General features: G+C 49.7%; 4 protein-coding genes across 4 annotated transcripts; all 4 read left to right on the forward strand.

Annotated features, from left to right (window-relative positions):
* Positions 1-67: 67 nt before the first annotated feature.
* On the forward strand, positions 68-2,342 carry ANOM_000656 (uncharacterized protein; the record flags this gene model as incomplete). The annotated part of the gene is made up of 5 exons (XM_015545914.1): positions 68-194; positions 266-316; positions 374-847; positions 1,321-2,115; positions 2,173-2,342. The coding sequence occupies 5 exons, from the start codon at positions 68-70 to the stop codon at positions 2,340-2,342; spliced, it is 1,617 nt and encodes a 538-aa protein (XP_015411864.1).
* A 1,429-nt stretch (positions 2,343-3,771) lies between these two features.
* Positions 3,772-4,824, forward strand: ANOM_000657 (ketopantoate reductase family protein; the record flags this gene model as incomplete). The annotated part of the gene is made up of 1 exon (XM_015545915.1): positions 3,772-4,824. One exon carries the CDS (start codon positions 3,772-3,774, stop codon positions 4,822-4,824), a length of 1,053 nt encoding a protein of 350 aa, XP_015411865.1.
* Positions 4,825-12,734: 7,910 nt separating this feature from the next.
* On the forward strand, positions 12,735-14,635 carry ANOM_000658 (putative serine/threonine protein kinase; the record flags this gene model as incomplete). The annotated part of the gene is made up of 2 exons (XM_015545916.1): positions 12,735-13,131; positions 13,179-14,635. 2 exons carry the CDS (start codon positions 12,735-12,737, stop codon positions 14,633-14,635), a joined length of 1,854 nt encoding a protein of 617 aa, XP_015411848.1.
* Positions 14,636-16,062: 1,427 nt separating this feature from the next.
* Positions 16,063-18,501, forward strand: ANOM_000659 (Sad1/UNC domain protein; the record flags this gene model as incomplete). Its single annotated transcript, XM_015545917.1, has 1 exon — positions 16,063-18,501. One exon carries the CDS (start codon positions 16,063-16,065, stop codon positions 18,499-18,501), a length of 2,439 nt encoding a protein of 812 aa, XP_015411842.1.
* Between the last annotated feature and the right edge of the window lie 90 nt (positions 18,502-18,591).

The raw sequence follows: 18,591 nt of genomic DNA on the forward strand, positions 1-18,591 counted from the left end.
TATCGTGAATATCAATATAGTTGAGAAAGTGTTGGCTTTCAAACCCTGTTAACTCAATCAGACTGACATGATTCACGTGGGCATGTTTCTGCGACAGGAAGGCGGTGAATGGAGGGACTGTTCCGAATATCTGCGTTTTATGGACGCCACTCCAGAGCTACATTTGACCCAGCTGATGCATGAAGTCAAAGTAAGTAGGTAGTAGTTTGTCTTACCAGCAGACGTGGCTGGCTGTGGAATACAATGTCACATGGGCATCGCCCAGGCGAGCAGGAGGATGTCAACTCGCTCACGGTGAGTGATATGGGAGATGACGGTCAGTCTAAGTCTAGCTACAGAAAACAAGAGCCGTTGACTTACTATTTTCCAATAGTCAGCTTGACCTTGGATCCCAGCTTGCTTGACTTCTCTTTCCCGTATATACCAACGTCATCTGAGCTATACCCTATCAACCCATTGGAGATCGATCAACAACTTGATCAACACTTGGTACCACTGCCCACTTTTCTAGATCATGATCTGGACAGTGAAAATCAACTAGTGTTATCTGGGGATGGCTTTATTGACAGAACTGCGTGGCTATCTACTGGCTCAGACCTCCAACAACTACACAGTGCTCGTCCCAATGTCTCATCAAGCACCATGGCCGACGGCACTTCAGCGACTGAGCCAGGCGTCAGTGCCGAGGAATCTGAGCCTACTAACATATCACAGCCCAAAATACCCTCCAGCGCTCGTACTGGTCTCCCCCGGCGCAGGAGCCGCTATCTAATCCGACGGCAGGATCAACAGAGCGGCCCGATTGTTATCCCAAATGCGAATGCAATGGGTCCCATGGAGAGATGGCGTGAGTCTCCACCAGAGGATGAGCCGGCGTCTATATCAGCTATTCTGGACGCCTTGAAAAAACACCAACCCAGCGGTCGACTCAAAGGAGCAGCCGCCCGGCTACACACAACACAGGGCAAAATGTGTTCCGCCATTATAGGCGAGCTCCATCCGCAACAAGCGGCGAATCTAGTGGCTCATCAAATGCGTCTTTCGGCTCCGCCCTATCACATTCTCCTTCTGATGATCCTTTAAGCCGTATCTCTAAAAGCCGGACCAGCAAAAATACCGTGCAGGCACGAGACAAAACTGATAAGCCTCGGCGATTTTGCTGTACCTTCTGTTGTGATAAGTTCAGGAGCAGATATGACTGGGCTCGGCATGAGAAATCACTCCATCTGAATTTGGAGGCGTGGTATTGCGCTCCCCATGGGGCCGCCGTCTTTTCAAGAGTGACAGGAAGAAAACACTGTGTGTTTTGTAACGCACTAGATCCTAGTGCAGCACACCTCGATCAGCACAACCATAATGTATGCCATGGTGACTCTGGCAAGCCCCGCTCCTTTCGTCGCAAAGATCATCTAGTGCAACATCTGCGTCTCATGCATAATATTGACACTTTGCCTCTCATCGATGATTGGAAGATTTCACATTCTGCTGTCCCGTCACGTTGTGGGTTCTGTGAGCACAGTATGGATACTTGGGAACAACGAGTTGACCACCTGGCTGAACACTTTCGGAAAAATGCTACAATGAAAGATTGGAAAGGTGACCACGGGTTTCCACCCTCCATTGCTGCTCAGGTTACGAACTCTTTACCCCCTTATCTGATAGCAGAGGAGTCTCAGAGTCTGATTCCGTTTTCTGCGACCAACACACACGTTCAGGATCATTTTGTGCAGATCTCGTCGCGTGCCCATTATCTTACTGAAGAGCAGAAGGCGAGCCCGGACAAAGTTGCCGAAGATGCCCAAGCAGAGGCTGCCGCTAAGCCAAACATTTCCATGTCGGAGCTCAGCTCCTTTACGCAGGTCCTTACACTGCATTTAAGTCACTATGCCCAAGAGAAAATCAAGCAGGGTGTCATGCCTACAGACGATATGTTCCAACAGGAAGCAAGACGAGTGCTTTACGATTCCGAGGACTCGTGGAATCAGACTATCGCTGATAACCCGGAATGGCTTTCTGCATTTCGACATCTACACTGTGGGGAGAGGAACAATATCGAGCCCAGATCTGGAGGGGTAGAGTCGGTAGATCACCACCTGGAAGACATCCCTCAGAGTGGTATAGGGAGATGAATTAATTTGCTCACCTTTCACTAAAATACTGTTCTATGTTAAGTGCAAACTATCCTCCGTACTTATCTCTTCTCCCTCTTCCCCTTCCGCTGTATCCGCCACGTCCGGGTGACCAACTGTAGCTTTCCCTCTGCAGTTCTCCAAATCCCAAAGAAATTCGTCGACCTTGCTTCTGTGACCTGGATATCAGACCCAAATAACCACAAACTCTGACTGCAGCCCTCTTTATTCGCTTGCTGTTAGCGAGGGTTGTGAACTCATAGTTTTCAGTGGCTTTGCAGACTCTGACCCGCCTGGCCAAACCCGGACCTGTCAATAGCACTGGTAAGCGGATACCTTGGCCGGCCGATATAGATGGATTTGAGGAGGGCTTGAGGTATGGCCAGTACGAAACGATGACACACAGAATAGCACCCCGAAGAGCCTAGAAGCCTAAGCCGCCATCCACACCCACAAGGGCTGGCCGGATGCAGAGCAAGGAACCTGCACGATTCCAAGGCAACCATCCATGTCCGTCCAGCGCACATGACAGTTGCTCGGGCTCAACACCAGGTAGGGAAATTCAAATGGCGGAGATAGAATGGACGTAGCTTCCCATATAACCCCGGTTGGCCTTCATATCTCCACACTCGCAGATGACTCTAGCACAAGAGATCCATGGGGTATGGACTATGGTGCCTCCCATCCTGATGCTGCAAACCACCGCGCGGCCATACTATCCGTGAATAGCTTTTGGGTGGCTAATTCTGAATCATTCTTGTAGGGACTGACTTTGGTTCATCGGTTCAGGCGACTTGGAGTTTCAAAACGTCAAGTTTGTTGAGACTAGGTGGGCGAGAAGGCTGGCCACCGATGAATTGAAGGGGGTGGGACTCGTCAAGAGACATCCTCAGTAGGTCAAGGCAAGAATCTGGCTTATTGGTGATCGTGAATCTAGTATAATACGGTAAACAATCAAGAAATACTTGTTAATAACAAACCCTCTCAATGGAAACAACTGCGCTTTGTAATAGTGACACCTTGGAGACGGTCTAAGGGATCGCTAACAACATGCTCGAATCGCTGTCCTTCATCACCTCAGTTGCCATCGAGTGATGAAACTCTCCAGCTCTTCTGGTAGGAACATATTGCGTGTGTCAACCGTGACTAGGGAGATCCAGCAAAAGATAAAAAGGGCGTCCAAGGCGTAAGGCGCAAGGCGGCGATAGAAAATTTACGCCAACTCAAAAGTGATTGGCAGAGGTGCTACTTCGCCTCTCCCATGAATCCACTGAGAATTCGTAAATGGCTTCGAGTCCAGCATAAATTCTATCCTAAACGCAGAGATGGATGATGAAGCTGTTATTCCGAGAGGCGTAGGGCGTAGGGCACGGCCGGCACATTTCTGCTTCGGGAAACCGACCCGAATCGAAGTTCTTGAAGACAGTCCTATACACCCTATGCATGCCCTATGGCTTCGGTGATTGTTTATAAAGATTATAAACCTGCATTGGAATTCGGCTAGCCTGCTGAAGGAAATGTCTGAAACATCGAGTTCTTTATACCACTCTCAATGCGATTGTTCCGTGTCAAGCACGGGCTCATGACATCGCCTTTACCACGAGTCTCAAAGACCTACCATTCAATGACACGATCCTTTTCTATGCCTCATTCAGAGTCACCACCAAGGATCCACGTCCTCGGACTTGGAAGTATCGGCACCTTTACCGCCCATGGTCTGTCCGAAATCCCCAACAGGCCTTCCGTCACTCTCCTTCTCCATCGCGAATCGCTACTAGGCGGATTCCAGGAGAACGGAAACCAAATCCTACTTACAACACGCGAAGGATCCCAAATCAGGCACCGTGGCTATGATCTGGAAGTATACCGGGAAAGGGGATGGTACGCCGAGCCTTCATCACCATCCTCAGAAGCCATAAGCACCAACATCACGCACCTCATCATCAGCGTCAAAGCAACACAAACCGTTTCAGCGCTACAACCCCTCAAGCACCGGCTAGACGCTAACTCCACCATCCTCTTCCTCCAAAACGGCAGCGGCATGATCGATGAAGTCAACGAATCATTGTTCCCTAACCCGGAGACACGACCCAACTACATCATAGGAGTCATCTCGCACGGCGTAACGCTCAACCGACCATTCAACGTCACGCACACTGGCTTCGCGGCGATGTCCTTGGGACTAGTTCCTCGCTCCCAAGAAGCACCCCGTTCCCGGGAGTCTTCATGTTCATACCTCCTCGATAATCTCCCCCTCTCGCCCCGGCTGAACGCAACATCATACCCCTATGCGGAAGTCCTACAGATCCAGCTCGAGAAACTAGCCGTCAATGCCTTCTGTAACCCCCTTTGTGCCTTGAATGATGCGAAGAATGGGTTCCTGTTCACCATCCCCGACACGCGCAGGGAGATTCTTACGGAGATCTCGAACGTCGTGCTTGCGTTACCGGAGTTGAGGGATGTTGCGGGTGTAAAGGAGCGGTTTGCTGTGGATAGGCTGGAGGCAACAGTGAATGCGATTTTGACTAAGACGGCTGAGACGACGTGTTCGATGGTGTGGGATCTGAGGGCTGGACGCGAGACGGAGGTGAGGTTCATTAATGGGTATTGGGTGAGGAGGGGGAGGGAGGTCGGGGTGAGGACGCCAGTAAATGAGTACTTGGTGGAGGAGGTGACGAAAAGGAGTCGTAGATAATTGAAATCAACTGGTTTTGGAAAGCCTTATTCCCTGTAAATGGTTATTGGTCTGAGTTATCTGTGCTGCAGAGTCTAGTAGTGCTCAACGGTTAGGGCATGTCTACCATCATCTGTTACGCTGTTTCCTTTGGATTTTTCAGTGGAGTGGCTATCAGTGTTTCTAGAGTATGTGAAGTAGAGGATTTTGGGAAAGAATCGGAGCTACATATGCCATTGTTAACATTGGTACGTTGATAGGATACCACCTTCAGGAGCTATCCAGCAGTATAACGGTAGTGAATACTGGAGGCTCATCATTCTAGGGGGAAGTGTTGTATACGGTATTTGCCTTGCCTTTAGATCCATTGAACGAGGCCAAAGATAAACAGGAGGGTGTTTATCATTTGCCGAAGTCGCCTAAACTTGCACGATTGCAAGCACTCGCGACATATCAATGTCATCTACGCTGCCTTAGCATGTTTGATCCCAGCCCTATGTTGGACGGAGGACACCGCATACGGAAATCCAGCAGATACGTCTTCTTCCACTTGCTCCAATCCTTTCTGCATTTTCCTCATCCATATACTTGTGCGTGCTATCCTTCCCTGGAAAGCACGAGACCTCACGATCGTTTTCCGTTCACTGCTATTAAGAGAATTACAATAGCGCTTTCATCAACAAATTGAGGCATCACTGACTAGCTTCCATCGTTGGACTCGACGGCTGCACAGCAACAAATACGCCAATAGTTGTTACAAAGCCGAGGTATGCCTGAGGACTCAATGGCTTTGATCCCAGTTGATAAGAACGATGATATGCTTTGGAAGCTTGGTTGTTAATGCCTACTCTACGTATGTGGCATCCTTCTTTTCTTTATTTCTTTCTGCCCGTTGAGAACAAATAGTCAAAGGCAGCATCTACTCTCTCACAGATGTGTTTAGTTGAGAGTGGAATTATTGTCGCTTTGGTATGCAAACTCCCACTGGACGTTTATGCAAGTAAACCCTGCGACAAGAAATATATCTTCAGAGATACCGTGGACACCTTCTAGACTATTTGGCATCGCCCTTGATACTAATAGAACCTGTGATAGAGACGATATACATAAGAACTCGACATACATTCTCGCATTTCCCTTGAGGAGTAAAACCCTACAACCTACAGCCGCAGACGCAGACTCTGGACATTTACCATCCTAACTACACATACAAATTAAGACGAATCACTTCCCCCAACAAAGTCCTTCTCAAAAGCACCACAGCTTTCTCCAGAGACACATAACAGCGCATCAGTAGTGAATATCTCCCAATTGGCGTGGTACTATAACAAACCGACCCATCATGCAGCATGAAAAAAAATACATGTTGGATATATTTTACCCGTAGTACCAGACTAGTTCCACAGACAACGTCGGTATCAAACCGAGTGGATATCTGCTGACGATGCATACGTACATCTTCTACATTCAACAATCACCAACACACAAACCGAATAAAAATAGAAGACAGCGATAACTGAAAAAAAAAAAGATCCTTAGAATCTCAACAAACAGGGCGCTTAACGTTCCCGTTATGCGGATTTCTCAAAGGGATGCGCTAAGAGGTTCTAGCTGGGGATCAGGTCCCCACCGCGGATGCAGCGTCAGCAACACAACAGCAAACACCCATATCCAGTGGGAAGCACACCCAGCGGCAAAGGCTGCCTTAGCTCCAGGGCTGCAGGTCACTAGAAACAGGCAATTCGGGGGATATTCCTTGGTATGTGCATTACATTCTGGAGATGGGATGTACAGTGTACTGTGCAGAACAGGCGCTAATGCACAGCCCACTAGAGATTCTAAGACATGGGAAGGAGAGAAAAGGCCAACGACAGTAGGATGCGTCAAAAACGGTTTGAAGGCAGACAGTAGGTAGGTGCACGACGGTGGGGTATTGGAGGGCTGATCGATGATGGAATCAAACGATTCTATGCAGGGGGGGGTTGGGCGTATCGCTGGGATTCAGGATCGGTGCAACTGGAATCGACTCAAACGCGACAAGGGCCCCCTCATCCCCTCCCCCCTTGTCTGGACTTTGAGCATGTTTCATAATGATGATCTAATTGTTGATTCTAGAAGATGGGGACAGCTTTGATAGGTGGTCTCGTGACCATGGTTGAGGCCATATCCTCGGGCAAGAGATATGTCGACAAACTCAATTACCCCGAGAAATAAATATATCTTCCAAACTCGTATTAGTAGACTACTGGTTCTCGATAGTCGGGAGTGGCGAACTTCTCTTTGAATAATTCTACGATCTTCCCCTCAAACCCTGATGTACATAATACAGGATACATGCAGAGGTGGCAGGTAAGGGGGCAAAACGACCACTTACATATGATATGCGATGATCTGTACGGATGTGCCGTGTAGACGTACATCTTCTGTGGGAAATTTTTTGTAAGCGCCACAGACAGTTTCTGTTGCATGCATTTTTGCAGTTTTGTGCTCATGAGGGGTAAAATAGATTCGTAATTCTCGCCATTGTTGATGAAAGTGTCTCAAAAGAGTGGAACAGATTTCCGATTAGGGATTTGTAGGTGGTTTCCCCCCTTAGCGTACGGGGGAATCGAGATGGCGAACACTCTCTCTTATACCGGGGTCCTGTAGTTACTAGCAGAGTAGGACTAGTAGGACTAGTCCCATCCCACGCATAGGGAAAGACAAAGACCATGCGATTGAGGGATCACAGACCAAATAATCAGACGACAAATTGACTTCCTCATGGAAGGTGGTCATGTGCCCCGTGAAATCTGGGGAACCCAAAGTGGAGCCCCGTTACTTCAGCCACGTACGGTATCGGTAAACTCAGTAATTTTACCCAGAGCCGATGGGCTGGGGAAGGAGTACCAAGTAACTTACTAACTGGAGTTATTGAAGTGTTTCCAGACGCGACTTTCGTCTTGTCGGAGGAATTGTGAACACAACCAAGCCTCCGGGAAGATCGTGCGGGGTAAATAAAGTAGTGATAATTCTTCGACTCAAAGAGGCAACGAGTGTCGTGGATGGACCAACATTAGGTGGTTGATCCCTGAATGTATATCTGATGTATGTACTTTGTTGATGTTGCCAGCCTGGCAATGGCTGGTGATCTCACTTGGTTGGTGGGTTCTCTATCATTCCCCCCCCTCAGATTAGATGGTTGCTGGGATTAATCAACTGAGATAGGGAACGTTATCCATTCATACCCGTCTCTGATATCATCAGAGCGTTGCTTATCACTACTATCTATCCACCTATGTACATATCGTCATCACCCGCGATAAGAGCCCTCTGCCCCAAAAATATGAAGAGAGTCCATCTCCAGTTATTAGAGTTGGAAGTGATAGCAACCGATTAGGTTCCTATCTCAACATTGTTGTTGGATCCAATGCTGCTATCACCAAGGGAATCGTTGTTGCACTACTAGTAGTCGACGAGATTCCGTCTAAATCTATCCAGCTCATTCACACCAATCAGGGGAGTTGAACCATTGATCCATGAAAGGGTAATCATCCACACCTGCCACCGATTTGTGATGATGAGGTGGCCAGATTACACAGTGAGCTCATTGTAGAACAAATGAGATGGATGGAAAGCACGGAAGATATCCCCGCGGGTCAATCCAGAACGCAACTCAATCGAAGGTCAAAGAACACCTTTTATAAATCTTACCACTAGGAGCGTCACGAGTCCAAGTCGTAGGAATTAGTAGGAAGTAGTAGTGTTGATGGGAGAGTACCGGTACTTCGGTGGGCTGACCAACAACAACCGGTCCTCGGAAGGGATGTTGGGGATCTTTGCGAGGATCGATCGCGTGATCCTCACCAGGGCATGACCTGAGGCCAATCGAGCGCATCCGGATGGGGTAGAACCATTATCCTTGAGGACCCGTGGACGATGCCACCCCGACCCTTGACCAATTCATAGTTGAGGTCTTTTATGAAGTGCATACAGGCAGTTGAGACACGCAACCACCCTCCTGCAAGGACAAACCTTACAGACACACTCGACGAGGCGGTCAAGCGGCTGCAGCGTTTTCTTCGCCCTCACCGCCAAACATGTAGGCTGGCATGTTCCTTAGTACACTTCATAGTATGGAGTAAGTAAGCATGCCATGCCAGCCACGGGGTCGTCGAAACGTCAATCTCCCTCGAGGGCATTCGTGTCATTCGAGCTGTGCTACATCATACGTTCATCTCCCCATTCCCCTTCCCCGCCTCCTGTCTTAATAGATACTCCATCCTGAAACGAAACGTCAAGGACACACAATCAAATCCCCGCAAAACTGGGTCAAGAGTCGTTCCAGTTGCTCAAGTCGTTTACTACGCACTGGAGAAAGTCTCCCGCGTGGAGGAGAAAACGGGACATTCAGCCGTTGGATCGCGACTCTTCCGCCGGGCAACACAAGAGAAAGCATGTGTGGTTCATTCATCGGCTTTTCCCTGGGACCAAGATCGGACGAACCATGAGCGTGTCAAACCTTGTAAACCTCGGAGAGAGAATTGATCTGAAAAATTGGACCTAATAGAGCAAACAAAAGTTTCCCGTTCGTTAAATGATAAACAGAAAATTCAGAAAAAAGAAACGAAATCAAAATAAACTCGAAGGGAGGCACAGGTACATCCGTAGTACAAAAAATTATTCATCATCATCACCACCATTCTAAAAAATAAACCTGCAACCATTTCATCTTCCCCATACACGCTATCCACAATGATCATCGTCGAAGCTGCCCCGGGATTTTATTTTATTTTCTTTTTCCTTGTCGAGGGAGTGGATGCTGCCATTATTGGCCACCAGGCCACCACAATGTGCTGGCGTCATGCAGCCTGGGAATAGTGCCAACTCGGCCATTCATCATTGGTCCCGATCGGCATTAGCGGCAGTGTGAGGATCCGAAAATGGAGTAGCGTTACCGCCACCGTTGCTCCGCCTTCGGGGCGAGGCAAAATCGAAAATGGAAGCAATGATGATGATGTATCATTCATCATCACCCATGTGGAGCATCTCCCGTTACGCATTTCCAATCCCCTTCGCGGCCGAGGACGGAGGAGGAAAGGAACCTTCATCCGATAGGGTCGCGGGCGTTCTCATTACCCAAGGTCTTCTATTTTTGTCACTGGTCCCGGTGGGTAGTATTGCTATGAATGGTATCAGGAACTGACCACTACACTGCATAACGATGGAGACGGAGGGGGGGAGGACCCTGGTCTGGACCTGCAGGAACTTGGCCTTAGTCGGCACAGGACGGACCACGTCCCATGCCGCTTCGATGCCCGGGCGGCTGCCTGTAATATCTGTCCTAACGAGTAGTATTATCTCCCGACCTTATTGCTCCCCGTCTGCCTTATTGATGCAATTAGGTAGCAGCTTGAGCACACATGTCGTATTAACTTTGGACAGGCTGGAACTTATGCCACGCTATGTCCCGTGCTAAGTCTTTAATTTTTCAATTAAGGCCTCATAAACTTTGAACTAGCGCATCAAAAGTCGCATGGGTTGTTGGACTGCGCAGTAGGTTGATATACTATCAATGCTCATATTGGGTTAGATAACATATTCGGCAACGATCACTCGGGCAATTGAATAGTTCGCAGGAATGACGGAACGAGCTTCATTTGATGCAATTCTCAATGCCAGCCATCATGACAGCGGGTGGATTGTAAGGACAACAATGGGAAACGGGAATGAATGCCTTGTCACAAAGGCAGCCAGGAATGGTCTTCCATCATCAAGAATTAAGAATATTACTAATAACTAATTTCGTTGGGATTCTTCGTCATCTCTGACGCGATCGGGAATAATTGAACTGAAAAACGGGTAAATTACTGGGTGTAACAGATGTCTGAGCCATACATACCATACCTTTTTCTCTTACAATGGAATGGGAAGAGGGGGGGGTGGAAGGGACACCAAAAAATAGAGAAGGGAAGGTAGATACTCATCCATGACACCGAAAGTGATAATGGTGATGATAAAGATAATGGGAAACATTTGGGGGGATGCAGCGATATCCGTTCTGCCATCAGAAGTATGATTCATTCAGGGGGGTGTGGAGCCTACGCGCCGGAAACAGTCTAGCCGCGTCTTCTGCTCGACCTGCATCCATCGAAAAGGTTGGTGGGCCGACGAAGATCGCACGTATCGATACCACGAGGTACTGAAGGACCTTTTCTTTACTGCTGGGCAGCATTGGGGGGAACTTGGCAGTACCTTATTGTTGGGGGACCATTCGGACGAGGTATTGGTACGGTAACGAATTGTAGTCATTGGCTGATCGGACTCCACCGTGTTAGTCCGACTACCCAGTCAGCAAAAGCGCTCCGTCAGGTTCTCGCTCGTTCGCCCAGTTTCTGGCAGGGAGTGGATTGGCCTGCCCTCCACCCTCCTACTGAGAAGTAAAAGGTTCCGACTGCCGGTCCCCAGGCCCATTTGACTGACTGTTTCGCCCCCCCCCTCTGGTTATCATCCGGACCTCCTTATCCATCCATCCCTATCGCTCCTGCTGTCAACTTGATCCGCTCACCTCGACTCACTCATCACCGTCCGCCTATACCTACCGAACCATCTTCCTCTTTCCTTCTTCTCTTCCTCTTCCTCCCTCCTATCACCCGTCTTCTCTCTCCTCCTTCTCTGCATCCCGTCCGTCGCTCCTCTGCACATTGCTCCTTCTTCCTTCTCCATCGTCTCCCAACACAGCTTCCGTCGCCACCCGTTATCGCCAATCTCCCAAGTGTCCTCGGACGTCCCTACTCGCCTCCTCGTTGCAGCAAGAGCATATTAGGTTTCAAAGCTTCAGACTATATCAGTGTCAGCTCCTAATTCGATCTACTGCCCAAGTTTCCTGCCTCAGTCCAATCCAACTCGATATTGTAGTGCCACTGTCCTGTGCCTGCCCTGCCGAACACCTCGGGTGACTCATTCTCAAGCCAACGTGTAAGGTCACTTCGGACCCACGACTCTCTCCAATCTACCGACCGGAGTACTGCTACGTTTCATCTTACCTACATTGAGACTACGTGTGAGGGCGTCGACTTGCAAGACTCAGACCGACGACTTCGTTGTCCTAGACTCCACCGTTCGCAACCTGAGCCGGTTGCTGGTATTCGGTTCTTCAATTTGCCCAACCTAGGGAAATCTGAAGACGCCTGGTACCAGTTGTCCTGAGCTTCAGCGCCTCTATATATCAATCTTCTGCCAATCCAGGACTATTTTGTTGCTCAGTCATCCTATGAGTCTATAGCGTCATACCTCATTTTGACCCTCCCTGAGTCACGACCGCCCTTGTCCTTCAACCTGGTGTTCGAAGGTCTTTAATAACGACAACTGTTTCTACATCTGGCATTTACGATATCACGCAGCGTTTTGATTTGCTCTTGCTCGTCTTCTTCACTTCCATCTTCCATCTTATTTGATTCGTTTTCTCGTCCATCCGCCGGACGTCGTCTTTCTCTTCAACACACTCTCTTTATCGCCATACTTAGTTGACTTTCGGCTTCGCCCACATCACTGAAACGATATACAGATGAACCCATAACAGTCTCTACAACTTTCCTAGCGTTGTCAATTTCCTTTGGGTTGCTTTGACTTGCGCTCTGCGCTGACTCGTCCTCGTCTATTTCCTTTTGTCTCATCTCATATTTATATGATCTGCTAAACCGACACTCCACTGTTCGATTATCTTATACTCAAATTCTTTTTTTCCTTTTTGATCTCTTCTCTTGGGTTTTCACCGTTACGATTCATTGGGCCGGCATTACAATTCTTGACTATTGGTTATATCCAATCTTCGTTGCCCGCCCGCTCTGTTGAAATCTCGTCCCGCGAGGCAGGTCTTTTCCGTCGACAGACCTGCAATTGTGTTTCCTAATCTCCGACCACCTTTTTACTGTTTCGATCATCACTCGACCATGTCGTACCTCCCTAACAGCTTCGTTGAGGGGCAGCTCCTGGATGGGCGCTTCCGCACCGTTGCTCCCCTGAACCATGGCTCTTTTGGCATGGTCTTCCTCGCATATGATATGAAGACTGGCCAGGATGTTGCTGTCAAGTGCATGGTGAAAGGGGCACTGCCTGATGATCGTTTCGATGAGCTCTTCTGTCATCGTCGTCTCGGATATCATCCGAACATTGTCAACCTCATTCACTCGTTCGAGACTGAGACCCACATGTATCTCGTCTTGGAATACTGTGCGAATGGCGATCTCTACGAGGCAATCAGACTCAACCGTGGTCCCTTGGAAACCGAGCATGTACGGGATTTCATGCTGCAATTAGTGAGCGCTGTCGAGTTCATGCATGCCAAAAGTCTATATCACCGTGACATCAAGCCTGAGAATATCTTCTTGATGCAGGATGGTTGCATGAAATTGGGCGATTTAGGTCTAGCAACTGGCGAAGCTGGTGCTATGAGGCCTGCGTGGGAAGCGATCGTTACATGGCACCTGAGCAATACGACCCGGCTACCACAGGATACTCTCCTGCCAAGGCTGATATCTGGGCCGTTGGTATCTGCTTGCTCAATGTCCTCTTCGCTAGAAACCCCTTCGCAACGCCAACCGAATCCGATATCTTGTTCGCCGACTATGTTCGGGACCGCCAATCTCTGTTCGACATCTTCCCGAACATGTCTCAAGATACTTTTGAGATTCTGAGACTTGCACTGGCCATCGACCCTAACAAGCGCTCGCTCTCCGGCATCCGTGATGCGATCCTCCGGACTGTCACCTTTACCATTGATGACGAGGGTCTCGATGACTTCTGCACGGATGACCGTGAAATGGTACCTGCCAGCGCCAATCGCGAGCCTCTTCGCACCCCTTCGATCCAGAGCCCCTTCGTCAACCAAGGCGACTCGTTCCCTTGGGCCAAAGCCCTTCAGTGCAGTCCGCCCCAGGATATCCGGAAGTTGTCCGCAATTCCCGACGACAGCTACGACGAGGATCTCTTCCCACCATCGGAGACGGCTGGTACTTCCTGGTTTTCAGTTCACCAGGGTACTCCGTCCATGGCTTCTGTTATGGAGTCTGCTTTGGGTGACTCATACCGCTCAACCGCGTTCAAAAAGATTGAGCCCCGCTTCCCACCCCTGTCCGACCCTGTCACCATCACAGGGTCTTTGCCCAGCCAACCACCCAAGCCTCTGCCTTCCCTTTCCATGGTATTCGGTAAGAAGAAGGAAGACCAAATTTCCAAGAGCTGGAGTGACCTGTGGGATGAGGACGAGGAACTGGAGAGTGAAGAGACTGAGTTGCAGCAACGACGTGAGCAGAACTCTCGTAGCTGGAGCCATGACAGTAGTAATCCTGAGCTCGTTGGCCCTTCCAGCGTTCTTCAGGATGTAACTACATCAATGCTCAATATCCAGTTACAGGACGAGGCAGTTCCCACCGCCGAGGCCCGTGCCATTCCTGTGCAGCCACTCCACGACGAGAACACCACATCCAAGTCGGCGCCTACTTCTCCGCAAAGTTCATCGAAGAAGTCGAACCTGGATAAATGGGCCGCTTTGGGTGACCGTCGACGGAATTACAAGCCGGCCGAGGTGTCCTTCAAGCAGAAGAAGTTTTTGAACAACATGGCCTGGCGGAAAGACTGGGGTCTGGGCTCGTCAGGGTTCGACTATGGATCCTGGGCGAAGAAGGAACCCGTCTCTCCAGAACGTCGCCGTCGCCCATTCCTGGAGAAGGGGTGGCGTCGCGATGCTGTGGAGTCCTCCAAGCTTGCATATTCCAAGCCAGCAAGTGGCTATGATGGAAGCATCGATGAAGACCTTGACCTGGTTGGTGGCTGGCACGACCTCCACCTGTAAGCGCCAACAATGTCGTTACTTTTGGCTGCGCTCCACGTCCCTCACATCGTGTTGCCCTATAGAATCTAATTACATCACGACCAAGAACTACCGACCACTTTACCTTTTTTGTTTGCTCAGTGTTCTTTGCGTTTTCTTTTTTTAACCTAAACTCTTCAAACCAATTTTGCATTTCTCCACTCCGTCATGTTGCGCCGGGCCCTGCGTCGACATGACTTTATTTTCCAAGCTTTTATAGACACTTTGTGTGTGACATCAAAGCGGCCCAATATGTTCTTTGTTTCTTTTTCTTTTTTTTACTCCTGTATAATATAACTACTGGTGGTGGCAAGCAGTTCAAAAGTGACTCATCAACTCACAACCGGAAGGTTTTTGGGGAGTCTTTACGCTTGTTTGATTTTGCTATTCTTTTTCTTCCTCAACTTTCAAACTGTTCGAATATTATATTTCTCAACAAAATGGTTCAATGTGATGGTGATAGGACGGCGGCGCAAAGGCAGAAGCAATATGACGGGAAAGGGCACTCTTCAACGACAAATCCGAGAAAGAAAGCCTACGAGAGACGGGATATCGATCTTTCTGCGCTCACGTCCCGGTCTGACCCAGGTGGATGATGTACTGGACTGGATTCTTTGTACTGTAGTTTAGCTGGGGATAGCGGAATGGGTGTGAAGTGAACGATTATCTACATCATGGTGGAAATACAAACCCAAAAGTGATTCTCGTGGACTTTTCCGTTTCTAGTATTCGTAGTAGTAGATTCATGGGGGTTCCAGTATACTTGGACGAAGTGGTCTTCGTGTCTACTATTGCTAGTAGTACGTAGATGGCGCAATCAATGTAATTTCATTTCCCAACGATCGGCGGTGACGCGAGGCGGTCACGAGCGCTACAGACAGACCGCCATGCGCAGATGTCACTTGTCAAGCTTCAACATCTCTCTCGACAGGATTTTTATTCTGTATAGTTGTATTCTACTTTTCGATTGCACAGGATAATTTGATTGGTATTCTACGTCCCTTGTGCAATTGCCAGTTGTCCTCTTGCCTCCCCGCCGCGCAGACAAAGAATCAAAGATTACCCAACGCCGATAAGCTCGGGACTTTTTGCCTTTCCCTGCGCTCAGTTGACGATAGGAAATCGCCACAGTCGTAATATCGCCCGGACAATGCATCCACGACTCAATACCAGTATAGCTAACTAACGCCGTGACTCACCTGTCGTACTATCGAACCTACGATCAAACCACAAGTGTGCGCGATGGTCCCCACGTGGGCAGCAGCGGCATGGACATCCCTGACGACAGCGTTGATCCTCCCTGGGATCCCGGGCGCTGCAGCCGAGAGTAAGCAAGCGATATGCCTAGCAAGGCACTGGAGTGAGGTGGAAGCGGACTTCATTCAATGGCCCATTTGTGTCGAATCGCGATGGGAGCGAACCGCCCCCAGGATCACTCAGGCGCGCCGAGATCCCCTGACCAGATCGTTTCGGTGACCATTTCGGAGGGATCGCCGAGTACAACTGCGATTCCAGCCCCTAGTGGACAACCTGACCATGAAATTGACACCGACTCTCCCCTTGACAATTCAAACTTCCTCTCGTTCGAAGACTGGAAAAAGCAAAACCTGGCGAAGGTGGGCCAGTCCGCGGAGAATGTTCGCGGACACAGACACGCGGGTGGGAAAGACGACCGACGAAGGCCGACGGGGATCAATAATGCATTGGATTCGTTGGGAGAGGATGCTGAGATTGAGCTTGACTTTGGTGGTTTCGGCGCTGATGCGTCTGACGCGGCGAAGCCTACGTCTTGGGGAGCAAGTTTACCTACGGCCGGTATAACTGGTGCGGGTGCTGTGGCCGGCGCAGAAGATGCGGAGACCTCTGTGTCTGCCGATCTGCGGAAGGCTGCCTCGCGTGGGAAGGACGCCGGCACGACTTGCAAAGAACGGTTCAATTATGCATCGTTTGATTGTGCAGCAACCGTGCTGAAGACGAATCCCGAATGTAAAGGGTCATCATCGGTCTTGGTAGAGAATAAGGACAGTTATATGCTCAATGAATGCCGCGCAAAGAACAAATTCCTCATTCTCGAATTGTGCGACGACATTCTGGTTGATACTGTCGTTCTTGCCAACTACGAGTTCTTCAGTTCTATCTTCCATACCTTCCGTGTGAGCGTCGCTGATCGGTATCCGGCCAAGACCGACCAATGGAGGGAATTAGGTGTCTACGAAGCGCGTAATACCCGCGAGATTCAAGCCTTTGCAGTCGAAAACCCGCTCATTTGGGCTCGATATGTGAAAATTGAGTTCCTGACACACTATGGGAATGAGTTCTACTGCCCTCTCAGTTTGGTCAGAATCCATGGAACGACCATGCTGGAAGAATATAAACACGACGGTGACACTAATCGTGCCGACGAGGAGGCCGCTGTGGAGGCGCTGGAGCCGAGTCCTCTTCCAGTCGAGCCTGACGTGAGAGACGTCGCACAGCAGCCTCCAACCACTGTGGCCGTGTCTGATGAACCTGCCATTGAGCCAACAGTTATCATCGAGGCGCAGGGATCTTGTTCCTATCAGGGTATAGAGGTTATCAGACTTTTACAGCAGGGCGTTTCCACACCCGTGGATACTTGCGATATACGTACTGCACCGACTGGAGCTGGGAATGACGCGGCTAACCAATTGACTGAGAGCCGCCCGAAGGCGAACGAAGAAACTACTCCAAGTGCAGAAGCTTCAGTACCTGTCTCTCGGGTTGACCCCTCGGATAAGGGCTCGGTGGGCGGCCAGAAAGTAACAGGGCCTCCCCGTGCGAGTCCAGATTCGGCCTCTTCTATGACACAAGGTACAGAAACGGTGCGACAGGATGCGACACATGAGTCCGAGATTAAGTCGGTCAGTTCCCCTAAGGAGGAGTCCAGCATATCCTCGGAATCGGTGCGGCCTTCCGGGACGCAGCCTCCATCCTCGAACCCCACCACCCAAGAGTCTTTCTTTAAGTCCGTCAATAAACGGCTGCAGATGCTAGAGTCCAATTCGACTCTATCGTTGTTGTATATTGAAGAGCAGTCTCGGATCCTACGGGATGCGTTTAGCAAGGTAGAGAAACGCCAGCTGGCCAAAACCTCCACGTTCTTGGAGAACTTGAACGTGACCGTTTTAAACGAGCTGAGGCAGTTCCGCGAACAGTACGATCAGGTATGGAAAAGCGTTGCCCTGGAATTCGAGCACCAGCGAATCCAGTACCATCAAGAGATCCACTCGATCAGTGCCCAGCTCGGGGTTCTAGCCGATGAGTTGGTGTTTCAGAAGCGAGTGTCCGTGATCCAGAGTATTATGATCCTCTTCTGCTTCGCTCTTGTCCTCTTTTCACGTGTTCCGGTGGGCACGTACATTGATATACCGCGTGTGCAGAATATGATGAATCGCTCCTATAGCCTGCGCTCGTCATCGCCGATATTTTTCGGCTCTCCTTCGGCAAGCCCAAGTTCGACGCGACCTACGTCGTCGTACCGGCCCACGGGGCGCCATCGACGCAATATGTCGGAAGACTCACAGGAAGAACCACTCAGTCCGACTATTGCATACTCTCCCCCGACACCTACGTCCGACCCGCCTAGCCCTGACGAAGTGGATAAAAGGCCGGCCCCTTCTCTGGATACTGTCAGCATGCCGGACCTGGCGCCGCCCCACTTCCGGTCGCACAGCAGTCCTCCAGTACTCAACCCTGCCGACGAGGAAAGTCCGAGTGAAGAGAGCCCGATATCGTATGAATCACGGGGATCATCTGACTATGATTCTCCAGGTTCTACGGAGAGCAGCGAGCCGATTTTGGCGAGCAACAACATACAACAAGAAGGATGAATATGCGCTGAGTACACACGACCAGCTGCTTTGACTATCCTTATTGATGATATCCTACGTGACCCTACGTGTATCCGAGTCGTGTCATTT

The sequence above is a fragment of the Aspergillus nomiae genome, assembly GCF_001204775.2.
Source record: "Aspergillus nomiae NRRL 13137 chromosome Unknown contig00007, whole genome shotgun sequence".
NCBI classification, from domain to species: Eukaryota; Fungi; Ascomycota; class Eurotiomycetes; order Eurotiales; family Aspergillaceae; genus Aspergillus; species Aspergillus nomiae.